A 17,510-nucleotide genomic window follows, 5' to 3' on the forward strand; every position below is an offset into this window, starting at 1 on the left:
GGTCTTAGGGAGACATTGTTGAAAAATGCCTGAAATAAGCAAGTCCAGTCAAAGATAAAAGGAAATGTGAATTAACATTTCAATGTCTCTTTCTGCAAGCAGAAATGTGGTGGAAAATATGCAGCTCTGTAACACCAATCATCTATATTTTTCAGCATTAAAGCAAGAGGACCAGTTGGAAAGAATACATGCTTTGGGGTAGGTACATATACATATATGTAGTTGGGATGTATACATGCAAATGGGGTTCAGAAGCTAGAATCAGAAGTCATCATTCTGTAGAGATTTTGTGTTGGTGGCAGAAGGGACATTATAAAGGAGGGGTATTGGCCTTAAGTGACCCTTCTCTCAGCACCCCCCACACACACAGTAGGAATTTCCTGAACCCCTCATCCTACCTGATGCTTGCTACCATGACATGTGCTCTGCCCTAGTTTCTGAAATGATCCTTTTGAGACTCCTTTTTCTTTCCTTTGGCCTTAGTGACCCTTTTCAGCTAAGTATTGGTAGAAAATCAATTGATCATTACAATTCATAAAAACAAATAAAAAGTCCTAATATTCCTAAGAGACATTTCCATTTTAAAAAGTGCAACAGGTCTGGTTGCATTGGTGCATGCCTGTAATCCCTGTGATTTGGGAGGCTGAGGTAGGAGGATCTCAGGTTCAAAACCAGCTTTGGCAACTTAGCAAGACCCTAAGCAAACTTAGTGAGATTGGTAAAAAACTGGTAACTGGTGTAGATAAGATGCCAGAGAAAATAGAGGCTCAGTGAAAGTTATTTTCTTTACCTATTCCTCTGATTCTTTCCTTTGTTGGTCCTTCTTGATGTATGATCTCTTTCAACTAAATCATAGCAAAGTGTGTAGTTGATCCCTGTTCTGTACTCCCTGAACAAGTGGCAAGGTTGAACATCTTCAACCTTCATCTTCAATCTTTCAATAGCCACATTATGGACAGATGATAGGTTCAATGACATGCTTGCAAGGAATTCCACTCCATGGGTGGAATTGATGGCAACCTGTCATTGACTTGGCTGGCTTTGGGGGGCCTGCCCATTGTTCCTCAATAACATCAGGACCACTCAGCTATCATTAAATTCAGCCTACTGGAGCCAGGCATTCCACCAACTTCTAATGAGTACTGGTTCTAGCTAGTTTCTGGATTGGTGTGGGTCTAGTGTTAGGTGCTGGAGGAAACCAGGTTAATTGGACAAACCAGGGGGCCTTAAAGGAGTACAGTTTGTCAAAGCAAAATTGTCAAAGCTAAATTCTGTCCTTTTACATTTTAATCTCATGGTCTAAGAATAGGAGCAGTAGTTTCAGAGTCCCCTTTGTCAGTACCCAAGTGTAAAATTAGCACTCAATTGATCAAGAACACCTTCCACTGCATACAATTTACACCTATGCTGTAGATCGATAAGTACAGCACAGACCCAAGAAGATAAGTCTCTCAAACAAAGTTGAGTGCAAACAAGATTATGCCAGTCAATAGTGGATTATGTTTAACCTTTTTTTGTTAACCATTCTTAACTCCAAAGCATGAGGGGGATTAATATTGTCATCCACAGGAAATGGGACCTGAGATTCAAAGGGACTTAATCTAGTCCCTCCAACCAGTGTAGGATGTAACCACTCTCCCAAATGTCTGAAAAGTTTTGCTAAAAAACCTAATTTCTAAATCAGGAAGGCCCCCCCCCAAAGGACATAGGCAAGCTCTGACTAGGAGTTTTAGTTGGGGAAAAAGAAATTCTAAAGTTAAAAAAAAAATTCCCAATGATGTCCCAGTTATATATTCATTCATTCATTGATTCATTCATTCATTCATTCTATCTACCACTTACCACACCCTCCCCGCCTCTTTCCCTCCCCTCCGTCTCCTCCCCCTCCCTCTTCTACTTCCTACTCCCTCCTCTTCCCTCCTTCCCTCAAGTACTTCTTCCTTAGGAGGACATAGTGTTTCTATCATAACAGATTTGCTGGATCCACCCGGACTTGTCCAGTCGTTCTGTCCTGAGCAGATACAGACACTGTATTTGTTCCTCCTTCCTGCGCCCCGTCAGCTTCCTGACTGCTAGTAGCCCTGGCCTGAGAACTCTTTCCAGAAGTTCTCCCAGGCACACCCGGAGGAGAGGAGGAGAGTTTTTTTCCGCAGCCAAAATCTGCTCGGTGAGGGCTGAGCTGGGTGGGACTAGGCGCGGACCCCGTGGCGCAGCGCACAGATCGCGGTCCGCTGCGCCCTCTGACTGCGCTCTCTGTTCCCAGGAGCTTACGGACTTGGGGAGCAGTTACGCCAGGTGGCATCCAGGTGGGGCCAATGAAGCGCAGCCTGAGGAAGATGCTACGCCCTGGGGAGAAGGAGCCCCAGGACGTAGTCTATCAGGGCGTGGAGGACGACATGGACGAATCCAAGGACTCCTTTAAGGTACCCAGGGCGATCCGCAGTGGGGACCGGTTCCGAAGTCTGGGAGGGGATTGACTGGAGTTTTTCTTGTGGGCAGCGTTTGGATACTGGGACTGGAAGCTGCTAGAGTGGACGGGAGATGCTTGCTTCAGGGTGTGAGCACAATGTAAGTGCCCCTCACAACTGGGGAGCTTGCGGGCAGTGCTCAGAATGCGCCCCCGCAGTAACCATTCCTTTTTCTGTGCGCTTACTTGTTCAACTTGTTTTTGTTGGTGGGCAACTGCAATCTGGGAGCGCGAGCCAAAATGTACCTTTGTCATTTGCCAGAATCGGGGACAGTTTTAAAGTTTGTGCCTTTCGCATGGACACCAAATTGGAAGTTGGATAGCTGTCTAAGAGATTCTTTGGGATTGGGAAGCATTTTTGTCTCATAGTGTCAAGTAGAGAACACCTGGAAATGCCTGAAGGACATCCATGAAATGGAAGGGCAGGATTGGGGGCGGGAAGCACCAGAAAGTCTATGAAGGGGGAGACCTTTTGAAGGTGGGTGGGTGGCTAGGATAGCAGCTACTGTTTATTAAGCAGTTCTCTGGGCTTTTTGATCTAATGCAGCACAAGCTATCACTTGATGGTACCCTTCTAGTCAGAGGAGTAGAAGCTGTTGGGTTCCAGAAAACCCATCATTATATTTCCTCAGATTGACAGCAGGAGGGAGGGTCTCTTTTGTAATGAGAGGATATCATTTAAGATGGCTTTTCAAATTACCATTTAAACTCCCTTTCCACAGTGAAACTATCTTAACAGTTCCTTACATATTTTTCGGAAAAAAAATACTGATGTTATACAAATACACACATGTTCATATATCTTTTTTATTTGCAAAAGTATGAAGTCACAGAGATTTATATTTTGATTTACTCATGAAATACATTTTAGTATACAAAATACAAAATCAGCAGTTGAGATTTACCTCATTCTTTTTAGCAGCTTCATGACACTCATTGTATGAATGTATCATGATATATTTAGCCAGTCCTGCACTGATAGACACGTAGGTTGTCTTTGTTTTGTTTTGTATTTTGCTATTACACTTGTGATTGGTTATGTCTGTAAATGTAGATGATCTCTTGGATTATATCTTTGAAGTTAACCTGGGACCAGAAGAAATTTTAAAATTTCAAAAATTATTTATGTAGTTCATTTTCTAGAGATATGTGCTGAAGGATTTCCACAGCCCAGTCTCAATCTTTTCTTCACATTTTTTAAAATTGTCTTTATTTCGTTTTATTGACTAAATAAAGTGGGGTCATTTATGTTATTTAAGGTTACATAAGGGCCTGCAGATCAAGGGATTTAGACATTTTATTTTGCTAACTACAATAATTATAGGACATTCCATAAAAATCTCATTGGATGGACTCATTTCATTGCAACATGTATAACACTGTGGAGAGTTTTGAACTTAGGGGCTTTCTTGGTGGCTTTCTGATTTGAAAGATAGGGCATATAACTTAATTCTCCAATACATATACACAGTGTCTCATGAATGCTAACTAGAGAATCAACCAGGCACACTGGGGAACACCTGTAATCCTGTCTACTCAGGAGGCTGAGGCAAGGGGATCACAAGTTCAAGGCCAACCTTAGCAACTTAGTGAGACCCTGTCTCAAAACTAAAAATGGTTGGGGATGTAGTTTAGTGGCAGAGTGCCCCTGGGTTCAATTCCTAGTACTGGGGGAAAAAATGGAAGGATGGAAGAAAATTTCTAAGATGAGAAATGTAGAAAAACACTGATCAGACTGATGCCTTTGTCTTTTTCAATAAAAAAGACAATAAATACTAATAAATCATTAGTATTTAACCTTTCATTTGTTAAAACTAATCTCTCACCTTAGTTTTCCTCCTTTTTTGCCCCATTACTGCTTATATGTATTTAATTAAAGCAAAATAAAACAAATGAATTTGAAATATCTGATTTAAAAGGTCTAGTTATAATTAGCTTCTCTAAAGTGATCTAGTCTATAATGTACTGAATCCAGTCATATAGTTCAGAATCCAAAAGAGCCTGAAGAGACCCTGCAACAATAGGAAGCAGCATCAAACGAATATGTGATAATTTGTCTAAATGGCATCCTAGGCTTACCTTCAGAGATTTCTTTAAGAAATGTCTTCAAAGCCTGACAACATACCAGATTCTGAATTGAGACTATCCAGTACATCAATAATCCCTTGTGAGCTCACAAGGTAATATTGAATTCACAACCGCAAAACTGTACCTAATGAACTTCCATGAGTACATGAGATGTGCTGGTAGTTCCTGTAAGGATTGTGAAGTTGGGTTTGTGTTGACAGCACATTGCTGAACAGAACCTATAAACTATTCTTTCAGGCACTAGGGTGGGTAGTACAGTATCATCATTCAAAGAGCATATCAAATTCAAGTGTAAAACACTTCCATATGGATTTAGGTATATACTTTTATTTAACAAGTCATGAAATTAAGGAAGAATATTTGATTTATTACTGAATATATGTAAATTTGAAAGCAGGTGCTTATTTTATATCCTGCAGTCACTAAAGATATATATAGTTTATGTCGAATTCAGGGTTTTTTTAAGTTAAAGAGTGACCCATCTTATTTAAGAATCTATAACAGAAGAGTAATTTCTTGAATGCTCACTATGCTAACAGAGGTTAATTCCAAAGTTAAAAAATATGAGATTAAATTTTTATTTCAACCTGACATTTACTGAATTAATACTAATATACAAATTGTGTTTTTACTAATTATATTAAGATACTTTAATTTAAGTATTTTAGGACTGTTTGATAGCTTTTTTTTTCAGTCATGAGATATTTTCTAGTTATCTTTAAAATAAAAATTGGAGTATGGAGACATATATTATCATGTGGCAAATGTGACCAGTCATAGTCAAAGGTAAAGTAGAGTAAGTATCTGGATCTTTCATCTGGGGGCGTTTCCTGCATTTTCAGAAGATAGTCATTGTATAATGGGTTCCATTGAAAGCTATTGTCTCATAGAACATTTGCTTTGAGTCTATGTAATGAAGTATTCATTAAGAAATAGCTTTGGAAAAATTTTAGACAAATGTTTACTCGGTCACTTCTTTGTAATCTGGAAGTCACATTAAGAAATAATTTTAATTATTATGTAGTCATAGAACTGGAATGAGGTTCTATTAATTTTTCCTTATTTTGCTCTGATTTATGCTAGGCCTCTTTAAACTTAAACAACATGGAGGATCCCAAAGAATGTTTGTCTGATTTATAGCTGCCAATATTTATCATATTAGAAATTGAAGTAGAGAAAAGCCTTAAAAAATGAGAAGGAACAGCACACTCCAGTAAAACAAACCAGTGCTGGGAGTTCCCACACACCTGGGGGACTCCACTGTGGACTGGAGTGAGAGCCAGAGAGGTTGGATGGCAGTGGTTGCTAACACCATCAGGAAGACCTCCTTGCAGGCAGGATTTAGGAGGGCTACAGGAAGCTGGGTGGATTGGGAACAGGAGAGGAAGAAGGTGCCTATCATTCAGGTGAAGAACTTGCAGAGCTCATGGCATGAACACAGCAGCACAGCATGGAACTGCAAAGGCTCAGCTCCTAGAGGTCACCACAGGCCATTAAAAGACACATTTGTCTTTGGCTTCAGCCACAGTTTTGGGCTAAAATCTGCAATTCACTTTTGAATTTGACTTTGTCTTTGGTAAGCAAATATCAGAATAACTCAATGGCATTTCTAGCCTCTCTGAACCCTATGTGATCTATGATCTCATCATAATGGAAACAATGTGAAATTGTTATCAGTAGGATTAGATATGCCAATCAAATTTATTTATTTATTTATTTAGGGTACCCGGGATTGAACTCAGGGGCACGCAACCACTGAGCCACATCCTCAGCCCTATTTTTTTTGTATTTTATTTAGAGACAGGGTCTCACTGAATTGCTTAGCACCTCACTTTTGCTGAGGCTGGCTTTGAACTCATGGTCCTCCTGTCTCAGCCTTCCAAGTCTCTGGGATTATAGGTATATGTGTCACCTCACCCAGCCAGATTTATTGATAATACCTAACAACTCACTTTCAAATATAGGTAAGAATTCTAGAAGCAAATTTGAATAAAAATCTTATCAGTCAATTGAAATATAATTACTTTTGTAATTAATGATTTTGAAAATTCTTCATTTTCTGTGTAAGGCAGACATTAAAATCTTTCAAATGATTGAATAAGGAAATATATTGTCAGTGTATTTACGAGAGGATCCAATAGTTAATTTTAGGAAGAACTTCATACACTTTATTACCCCGCATATTTATAAATATTTAAATAGTAATGTAAGGTAGATGATAGAGTCAAGTTTATAACATGAAAACTTTTATAAAAAATTGGTTTGCAATAGTGACCTTAATAGCATTAAATAAAATGGCCTTTAAAGTTTCATTTAACTATTAGTCATTTAATTATGTTTAGGCTATGAGCTTTCTAAGAGAAATCCTATTGGGAAATTTTTCATATCTTGTGAGAATGAATCAAAAGCAGAATGTAAACACTATCACCTAAAAATTTCACAAGAGAGAAACACAGTGTCATCCATGATAAATCATCTCCAGTCTACACATGGTTAACATAAAAAAAAAAAAAACAGAAGTAGGATGTTCAAGAAAGCTCTGGCTCTTCCCCTGACGTGAGTGGAAGTGGCATTTGTTTGGAATTATACATTTACAGACTAGTGACAGCAGGTCTAAAAACCTATTGAGCCTGCCCTTCCAAGTCTGTTCTTAAGCTTTATGATATCTTGTTCCACTGCATTGATTCATTCTATGTTGGTGGTTTTTTTAATCTCACACTCAGCTTCTATTATATATTGATTTTTAACATTTGTCATGCAGCCAAAAATATATTACGCATACCACTTGTCAGGATACTGACAATTGTCCTGGTGCAGTAAAGAAGAGGCATTACATATTCCCTGGGGAAGTGGGCATCATTCTGAATTACTGCTTAAGAGAATCACAAGATAGTGCTGGAGGATGGTTTTAGCTTTGTTCTATAAGGAAACATTGGATGGAGTTTGCCTGTAGGCAGGAAAGCCCAAGAAGACAGTAATTTAGATTCCTGGACTTAATAATCTTGTATTTATAAAAACCTTTAAATCTAATCTGAATTCTTCATGCTGTAGTTTAAGTACATTTTCACCTGGCAAAGCAAATTCTTCTGTATTTTCACAGTATTTATTATTTGTCAGAGCACATCTCTTAAGTTCACTTCTAAACTTTCTCTAAGGCCTTTATAGCTAGAGCAAATTTAAGTTTACAATAAGGAAAATCAAAACATTTATTTAATGTACTTATCAGTGCTTAGGCATTTGCTTTTCCCTTTTTATGTCTGAGAGCATTTTATATACTTCAGTAAAAAATAATTATAAGTATGATAGTTTGGATAATTGTAAACCTGTTAAAGCTATTAGCTCTATAGTCAAAAGTTCTGCATATTCTTGTTTAAGGTAATGGGTTTTCTTATATCCCTGTAGGTGGTTTTTGAAGGAAGTGCACATAGATTACAAAACTTTATCAAGAACCGAAGGAAATTAAGCAAATATGATGATACCAATGCTTCACCTTTGCATCATGCAGCAGCAGAAGGTCAAGTGGAACTGATGAAGACGATCATCAGTGGCTCTTCTTGTGCAGGTAACAAAGTGCTACAGTGAGTGCTCCGTAAACCATCCTCCCACTAGATTGCCTGGGAAGAGTGGTATGAAGCAGTTCTACAGGGTAGATTCGTACCAGAATGAACGATGCTGAAGAACTGTCACCTTCTGGAGTGTTGGTTTCCTTGCAGATGTGTGCTGTTCAAAACTTTCCACTAAAACACCGTAAAAGGAGAGTAAACACATCTGGGACACACACCACAAATTCAAACTTTCTTTGATTTTGGGGGCAGATCATAAAAATTCATGTACATTTTATGAACCTTTCTATGCTACTTCAGAAGATGTTATGTATTCTACACTTAAATTAATCATTGAATGAAACTGACCCTTCAAAAAGAGGGGCCATCTCCTTCTCTCCGCCTGACACCTGGCTTTGTGTGAGAAGTGCATCTGTAGGCAATGACTGAGGTGGATGCTTAAGCAGTGAGATGGTATCATAAGACCTTCGCTGTTGTGGAAAATGGATTAGTAGAAGTCTTGTTAAAAATCTATTTTTGCCTAAAGGAGAAAGAGAGGTTAGAGTAAGGAAAAAGAGAGAAATTCGGGAGATATGTGTAGGTCCACAGTGCTTGACAACAGGTGGAGCTTGAGGACTAAGCGGGAGAGACTTTGACACTCCTAACTTAGAAGATGAATCTAACAGTATAACCAACTCAAAAAGGGGGTTATGACTAAACAGAAGAAACGTGAGTGTGAGAGTGTGCGGAGATATTGAACAGCCCAGGGGACTGCCCCTTGGAAAGATCCAATAGTTAATAGAAGGAAAGAAGTCACCCCTGTGCAGCCGTTATTATAGGAAGTAGATGAGACTGTGGAAGTGAATGAATACACTTCAAGAGACCATAGATTGCTAGTGAAGGTAGCTAAGGGTAGAGGACCAACTGTAAGTGACAGATGGCAAAGGAACTGCCAGAAAAAGGATGAAGAGGGTGATGGATGTAAGATTGATGATACACAGGCCAAGGGAGAAGTTATTAAGATGGATGATACAAGGATCAATAGCTCCAAAGAGTTCAAGTAGGAAGGTGATTACAAGAAAGCCCTTGTATTAGAAGGCCCCAGTGACCTGGAAAGTGGTGCCAATGTTCTGAAAAGTGGTGAAGATAAAAGCCAAATTCAAGATATTTAGTTAGTGAGTAGCACTTTGTAAGCAGAGCCCCTTGTTAATTAAATTTGCTGAATGGAGTGCTCCATCTCACTCCGACAGAATGTTCAAGAGATGTGCATGAGTGTGTAACTCTCAGGGTATGGAAGAGTGTGTGTGTGTGCCTGAGTGTGTGTTTTTGAGAGTGAAGCACTTTGATGAATGAAAGGAGATATTGGAGAGAGACAGGAAATACAGCTGCACTGTGGTTCCAGGTATTATCGACAGTCCCTAACTCATATTTATGAGTGAATCCTTTTTTCCCTCCCCAGACATAAAGATATTCTGCCAATGATTAAAATAGTTGATAAAGCAGATAGCCATGTTTATTTTACAATAGCTACAAGGCACTGCAGGAATGAAAGGGAATATTATTCTTAAACTCACAGGGTAAATAGTACTATTTATTTTATTGTACAAATATGTGAAAACTGCAGCATCAGGAGCTTAAGCTCAAATTCTCATCTTGTTAACTTGTGGAGAATATGTTTTCTTATTAACATGTTTGGAAACATCACCATAGGTCAGGCATTCTGCTAAGACCTTTAAAGGCATGATTTAATATTATTGTCCCAACAACATTGCAAGATGTCTCTGTGTCTGCGTATTTTATTTTTACCAACTTTGACTATGAGAAAGCTGAGGTTCAAAGAGATAATATGAACTCCTCATTAGCTGTGGTGTTAGCAAGACTTTCAACCTCTCTAGGTTTCAGTGACTTCATTTTTTCTGACAATTGGTCTTCGTGGTACCTCACGGGCTATTGGAGGCTACAGTGAAATCTTAGTCGTATGGAATCCAGTTGATCCTGTTCTATGGTCCCTGCTCTTATGTAATCTCAATGTTTACCACAATCCTAAAATTTGTAAACATAAAAACATGTAGCAATAAGATCCATTTCTTATGGGCCCTATAGACAGAAATTAAATTAAATTAATTAATTAGTCAATTGATAGAGTCAGTGCCATGCTTTCATATGTTCCCTAAAGGTGGCCCTTAGAGGTTTCTTGAGAACTGAAGCTACATTTTCGTTTCTGATAAAGAAGCTAACAGCCAATTATAGTAGCACTTTGGCACAGTCCAAGCAAAATTTAATGCATGTTTTGGTATTTTTTTTCCCCTAGTGTTGAATGTAATGGACGATTATGGAAACACCCCTTTGCACTGGGCTACAGAAAAAAACCAGGTTGAAAGTGTTAAGTTTCTTCTCAGCCACGGAGCAAACCCAAACCTCCGAAATGGCAACATGATGGCGCCCCTTCACATAGCTGCTCAGGGCATGTACAACGAGATCATAAAGGTGAGCCTGCTCTCCCTCTCATAGGGGTGTCAGAGCAGGGACTGGCACCAGATCCAGCTCTCTCTGCCTGGGCCAAGTGGCCAACCTAAACTTCAGGGCCAATGAAAGGTAATGACCACTGTGGTTACCTCTCACCACCTGGTGCTGATGGTGGTGGTGGAGGTGAGAGTGATAGTCTTCTCTTAATTTACCAAGCATTTTTTTTAACAGATTTGTGTTTTAATTTCTTAAGTCCTTATTACAAAAAATTATACATTATTAGTATCTCCATTTCATAGCTGAGGAAGATGAGTCACAGACAGAATTAACTAACTTGCCTAATGTCACATAACTGCTGAAAGCAAGAATTAGGACTTTGGTTCTCATCTTGAAGTACCCAAGCTCAGGCTTTACCATTCGCACCTCATTAACTAAATGACTACAAGAAAGAAGCCTGTAAGTGTGAAAACAGAAACCTTAATTATGAGGTGCTGTTTTGTGAGGGTGAGTGGCCTGCCTCAGGATTAGCTAGCAGAAGACACAGGCTCCTCTTGGGGAATTATTCTTGTTTTTCAAGTCTTGACAGTGAGTTTGCTGAAAAAGAAGAAATCCCAGTAAGTGCCTAAGGGTGAGATTTAGGCCAAGCATTTTTTTTCCCCCTCTCTGCGGGATATTGAACCTGGGTCCTTGGTGTATGCTGGGCAAACAGTCTACCACTGAGCTACACCCCCAAGCCCCAGGCCTTGGCTTTTCAACTACAGTTCAGAATCTCACAGACACACCGGAAAGCAAGCGTGCTTCCTAAAAGAGAATGCCTTAAAAGGATCATGTCCTACAAGTTAATTTCGAAGGTAGGTTATTTGGAACTTGAAATACATTTTCCCAGGGAGATGATATTGAAGATGCTAATCTGGCTATTGCACTAATCTACACCAAAGCCTAATTGTCTACAAATCACCAAAGAGATCTCTTTTTAGCACAAAATTTCTTCTCTCAGTCCTCTGAGAGCCTGGCATACAGGGAGTAAGGGATTCTCCCTTCCTACTTCCCGCTATTCCTGATTTGGAACGCTGCACATGATGTTGTCATGAAATGTTTGTATGCTTTTCTTCCTCACTGGCTAGTTATTCTTGAAGGAGGGAATGTGTCTTAACCATCTAAATGTCTCCAGCCCTCAGAACTGTGCTGGTCCATGGTGGGAGTTGAATAAACAATTGAATGAAGAAGTAGAGGAGAGAACTAAAGTACTGGTACCCCTGAAGGGGGTTGAGGCAGCCCCCTGAGGAGGTTATTAGAAAGGTCTCTGGCAACAGCCTGTCCAGTCTTCTTAATATCTACATTATTCATGAGCCTGGTGCTGCCTCCATGTCTTCCACATTGGGCCACTTGTGACTCCAGAGATCCCCCAGTGGTGTCACACGTTTCCTCCTGGAACTCTTATGCTTTCTCTGAAGGCTCTTTTCAGAAACAGATGCCCATTAACTTAATTAATCTTGACTCTAAAAGAATGACTTGGGAATTCAAAGGCAGGTAGTAGTTGAAAGCTATTGTTAATTAGAAAAAGAAAGTTTCAGACCAACACATACAGAAAGGTACGTATAGCATGGAAATAGAAAAGAAAGTTCAGAAGTCAGTCCACCCCGTCATTGATTTATAAACTAGATGTAGAAATAAACCAAATTTTCCTGGGTGGCACCATAATAGAAGAAAAATAGGATCATAGGAAAGTTGAAATGCTCTCTCCCATACTTAGTCTTACCAGCCACAATTATGGCCTAAAAATATTTTCAAACCCCTCTAGTTTATCAGAGACAAGAGGAGGAAGAGTTTGGAGTGTTTCCTTGAATTCTTATGAACTGCAGTCCTCCCAGCCTGCCTCTCCCGGTCATGCCCATGGGTCTGGCCTGCACCCACCCAGCCAGCCATGGCCAGTTTAGAAATCTCCTTCACTCTTCCACCAGCCTTCCCCACACTTTTTACCACTGCTTATATGGTTGTAAAGTAAAAAGTTGTCATCAATATATTACCTCAAATTCTTCCATAGACAGTATAATATTTTCTGGGGTCTCCTGGCCCAGGGATTAGGAGGTAGCCATATTTCTCAATGGTCTTCATCCTTGGAGCCTGAACTCAAAAAACAGCCAGTTGTTTGAAGCTCCCACAAGGCTTCCTGGATTCTTATTATAGGAACCTCAGAGAGCTCACTTGCCAACCTCCCAGGCTTGCCTGGTCATGACTGCATTGAAGTGGGTGCACAGTTGAGTTTCTCTCTCTGGAGCTGTTACAACATATAATTAACAGATTTTTGAAATAACGCTTATGATAGTACGATAGTAATGTCCTAATAAATGCTGCAAACTTGTGATTCTAAGAGGGCAAAGAGAAAAACAATCTCTTCCGGTAGAGTTTAGAGTGTTTTTTTATATGTGAATATAGCACTTCTTAAGAATAGAATGTAAAGGTGCCTATTGTCCATAAAGTAAACTTTTTAAAATCTCATTTCCCTTCATCCATCAATAATTCCCCTCTGTGTTCTTGTGGACCAAAACCTTTAATTTTCTCATATGAGCTGAGCTTATTAGTAATTCATTTGCTGACACTCACATTGGGCAGATTCTATTAAAGAAGGGACTCTAGTAAGAGGTTGGGTATTATTTTAAGCAAGTCAATGTTTTTAAGAAATAACTTATTGAATAAGTTTAAAAAAACAATGTAATTATGAATCTGTGTCATAGTTTTATTTTGGTGTTACTGGAAGAGGAAAGGCCTCTACTAGGTCAGTTAATAAATTTCTGTCTTGAGAGAAACCCTTATATGAGACAACTTTTGTTAGTTTTAATATGAAAATAAAGGCTGGTTAAAGATCTATAGATATGGCCAGTATTACAGTGTTACAGTTGCAGTCACCAGGTGAGTAAGGGACAAGTCTTCAATTAAATTCTATCAGAAAAATTACTGGACCATTTTATTGGGCTCCTAACTTTTTATATCATAGAAAAAGTCTCTATTCCAGACCAAAGATGAATTGATTGAGTTGTTGTACTCATGTGTTACATGGTGCTTGCTTTTCTCTACTGACAAGAATGGAATTTTCTTTGACATTTCCCAGAATTCTTGCAATTGAGGTAAAAGAATAATGATGAGGGGAGAAAGAAACTATTCCTGCCTCCCTCTCTTCTTCTCTCCCCCCTTCCTTTTCTCCTATGCACGTATTCCAAATAGCTCCATACATTTATTTATTGAAAATATTAGTTAATGGGACTCACTTCAATTGAGAAGTAGTAAGACTGTGTTAATTATTTAAAATTGTTATTTAAAATTCTGTTTCCAATTCCACAATTCAATATTGTCTTAATGGATGTGATATTAAAATAATTATTTTTTCCTTTGATAAAAGAATATCCACTATGTGCAAGATTTCATGCCAGATCATGTGGAAGAGAGATGAAAAAAAGATAAGACATGGTCCCTGTAACGAGAGACCTTAGAATCAAGGGGAAGACAAGTCCTTATTTGGAAATATATAATTTTGCTTTTTGACAGTTTTTCTCCTCTTTTGTGTAGGTCTTGACTGAGCACAGAAGTACTAATATTAATTTAGAAGGAGAAAATGGAAACACAGCATTATTAACCACATGCGCCAAGGATAATAGTGAAGCACTGCAAATTTTGGTTTGTGTATTAATCATATTTTGCTTTATCTTTTCATGAATATGACATGAATTATTGTTAGTTATAGCAGCTCTTTATTGTCTATCCATCTTAGCAAAATATAAAATATAGAAAAGAGGTTGGGAAAAAAACCCTAGTTCTATATGTGTTTTTATATGTGTGTACACTCCTTAGATTCTAAATGGACCTGATTACTTACAGGAGACTAACATTAGAGCATGAAAGAAAAGGTGAGAAAATTGAAGTGAAAAGAAATACAGGCAGGAAAATTTAAGATGAAGTTGATGGTCCTACTAGAATATAGAATACAAAGTATAGCAGCCTATATATTGATAAAGACAGTCAGACATTTGACTTTGACTTCCAATGGGAAAAAGGGAAAATGTATAAGGTCAATTCCAGATTGATTTGGTCCATAAGATAAAAGCTATGAGAAATACAGCATCCTTGTTCCCAAGACCAGAAGAAAAATTGTTGCCATGGGTTCTCAAAGGGGGATCCCTGAGTGTTTTAATGACTAAAGGTCCTTGGTGGGAGCCACAGTCCTGTGTACAGAGCCAGCTTTCTCTCTGTCAAGGGTTCCTGGGGTGGTCCAGTGAAATGCTAAAGATGTCTGTCTTTCAAATATTCCTTAATTACCTGCCTGATATCCAGGCCAGGTTCTATATTTTATCAATTGATTTTGCCTTGTCACCATTATAGAGAATAATATAATAAAATTTAAAATAATTTTGAAATATTTTTCTGATATTGAGATGCACAAGTATGAGTTAACGTATTTACTACATGTACTTAGAGCATAGAAGGTAAGATGATTAAAACAAAAAGAGAATAAATAAAAAAGAGAATCAAATTAAATAAAATCACACTCAAACCAAGAATTTAGGAAAAAAATCTTTAAATAAACCAAAAGCAAATAGTAATAACAAAATAGTAAAGTTGAAAACACTTTAGAAAATAATGTGTTTAAAATCTTATTTTTTTGCAAATGTAATTTTTAAGTGTATACTATGTGGTCATATTGTTCAAAAAATTTTTACTTAACATATTGCTTAATAATATGATTTGATGAACTATGTCTTTCATTTTGTGGTTTACAAAATTTTATGTATAAATACATAACTTTATTTAAATTATCTTTAGAAGGCAAGATCACAGGTATTTGCTTCTCCCACATTTTAAAAGCTATTTTATAATGTAATGATAAGAGATGCTTAAAACAAAATTGAAGTTCAATGACTTATAGAAAATGGTACTTGAAAATGATTGGCTCAGACTAAAAGATATAATATTAGGGCTGGGGTGTGGCTCAGTGGTAGAGTGCTTGCTAGCATGTTGGTCCTCAGCACCACATAAAAATAAATAAATAAAATAAAATTATTAAACAGAAAGTTTTTTTAAAAAAGATATAATACAATATTAAATTCTTCTAACATCTTTTTAGAAAGCATCTTCCTTAGTGAAAACTACCTGATTTTTATGACTTGATAAGAATATTGGTGTATTATTTATGAATCTTTATCTACCTTTTCTTGTTTCTTTAGTTTTTTTTTAATTAATTTTGCATAAAGGAAGGGAAAAGAATCTGGACAATATTATCACTTTGTATAAGAAATTGATAATGAGAATAGAAGTTGTGAAAATGTTTTAAAAATGTGCTGACCTTTCCCACCCATGTCCTGCCTGGGTGGTGGGATTGGGGTTCTCCTTGGTGGAATGGGCTGATTGAGAAATAAAAGCTAGGAAAAATGGAACTGTGAGAAAACCACAGAACACAGAATGTAGTTTTAAAAGTGGGGGCAGGATGGACAAGCTGACCAGAGGGATCCAGTCTCTGACAAAATAAAGCTCACACCTGCTTTGTTTGTATCAGGAGACATCAAAGAGACTGTAGAATGTTCTTTTCCATAAAAGGTTAAAGGTGGGCTGTTCAATTCCTAGGGTCATGCCCAACTCCAGTGCTACTATGAGGAACCTTTCTAGCAGAGCCAAGGGAAAGGTCATGTGCATTGGGTGATCTGTCACCACGGAAGAGCTGCAGGAAGTTCCCAATGCCAGGCCTGTCCCTCCCTGGCTTCCAGAGAGAAGGTCCTCATGTGTTTCACGGATGGCTTCCTGCAGACTTTGGTTTGCTGGGGAATCAAGACCAATATTTCTGTATCTTGGTGTTACTTCATCTTTGGAAGACATGAAGTATCTCTATTTCAGAATCTTAGCTTAGTTCCCAAATTGCCTTTTTGCCTAGACTTTATATCACATGAAGGCTTTTGTATATTTTTGAATATACCCTGAAGAGTGAAACAGCCTGAAGAACAGAAATTCTTGTCTACCCCTGTGATTTGTTGGTTAACTTGTGTAATTGACTCCCCCACTACCCCTTTTCTTTTTTCAGTTAAATAAAGGAGCTAAGATATGTAAATCCAATAAATGGGGAGATTTCCCTGTTCACCAAGCTGCATTTTCTGGTGCCAAAAAATGCATGGAAATAATATTAAAGCATGGTGAGTGGAGGCTTTTCTACCTTCTGTATGATAAAGAAACCTGTTCTGTTAAACACTATTAATTTGAAAAACATTTAATAGAATTTACGCATAGCCTTTTATGTAAGTCCAAAAGTCCTTTCTTTTAAAAAATTGTATTATTTCAAATATTCCTCTCGAATGGCATTTTCTTCTACAGGTGAAGAACATGGATACAGTCGACAGAGTCACATTAACTTTGTGAATAATAAGAAAGTCAGCCCGCTCCACTTGGCGGTTCAAAGTGGAGACTTGGAAATGATTAAAATGTGCCTGGACAATGGTGCACACATAGAACTGGTGGAGGTACTTGTTCACAGTCTAAATTATACTTTTATTTTAGGATTGTTATAAATATTTTCCAAAATGCTTTATAGTTCTGTTAAAGTCAATTTAGATTGAATACATATATAGCAGAAAATAAATATTATTTCCTTATATCCATTGCAGAGAATCCAGAAGAGTATGTCCCCAAATTTTTATTGGTAAATTGCAATATGTCATTAACATTTGCAAATACAGATACAGTAAAGAGGATATCCAGTCTAACTGCCATTAAACATGTTAAGGCCTACCCTCAAAGATAATACTATGTTCCTATTGTCATGTTGGAACGTTAAAGTCCTGCCATGAGTGTTTTTGGTTAGAGTGCTATTCTGAAGAGTACTCTCTTTTAACCAGGGACCACCTAATTTCTAAGGATAAGTATGTGAAGAAGTGTTGACTGCATCTGGGTTCTGACTTTATGCCAGGCAT

The 17,510-nt window shown here is 38.0% G+C and overlaps 1 protein-coding gene across 1 annotated transcript in view; it reads left to right on the forward strand.

The window, feature by feature from the left end:
• Positions 1-2,315: 2,315 nt before the first annotated feature.
• The window catches only part of Trpa1 (transient receptor potential cation channel subfamily A member 1), a 48,499-nt gene continuing 33,304 nt past the window's right edge, over positions 2,316-17,510 (forward strand). The window contains exons 1-6 of the mRNA XM_026397265.2: positions 2,316-2,423; positions 7,958-8,117; positions 10,409-10,584; positions 14,128-14,235; positions 16,628-16,736; positions 16,915-17,060. Of these exons, the coding sequence (XP_026253050.2) occupies positions 2,316-2,423; positions 7,958-8,117; positions 10,409-10,584; positions 14,128-14,235; positions 16,628-16,736; positions 16,915-17,060 (807 nt within the window). The remainder of the gene's footprint in view (positions 2,424-7,957; positions 8,118-10,408; positions 10,585-14,127; positions 14,236-16,627; positions 16,737-16,914; positions 17,061-17,510) is intronic.

Source organism: Urocitellus parryii, chromosome 7, assembly GCF_045843805.1.
Source record: "Urocitellus parryii isolate mUroPar1 chromosome 7, mUroPar1.hap1, whole genome shotgun sequence".
NCBI lineage: Eukaryota > Metazoa > Chordata > Mammalia > Rodentia > Sciuridae > Urocitellus > Urocitellus parryii.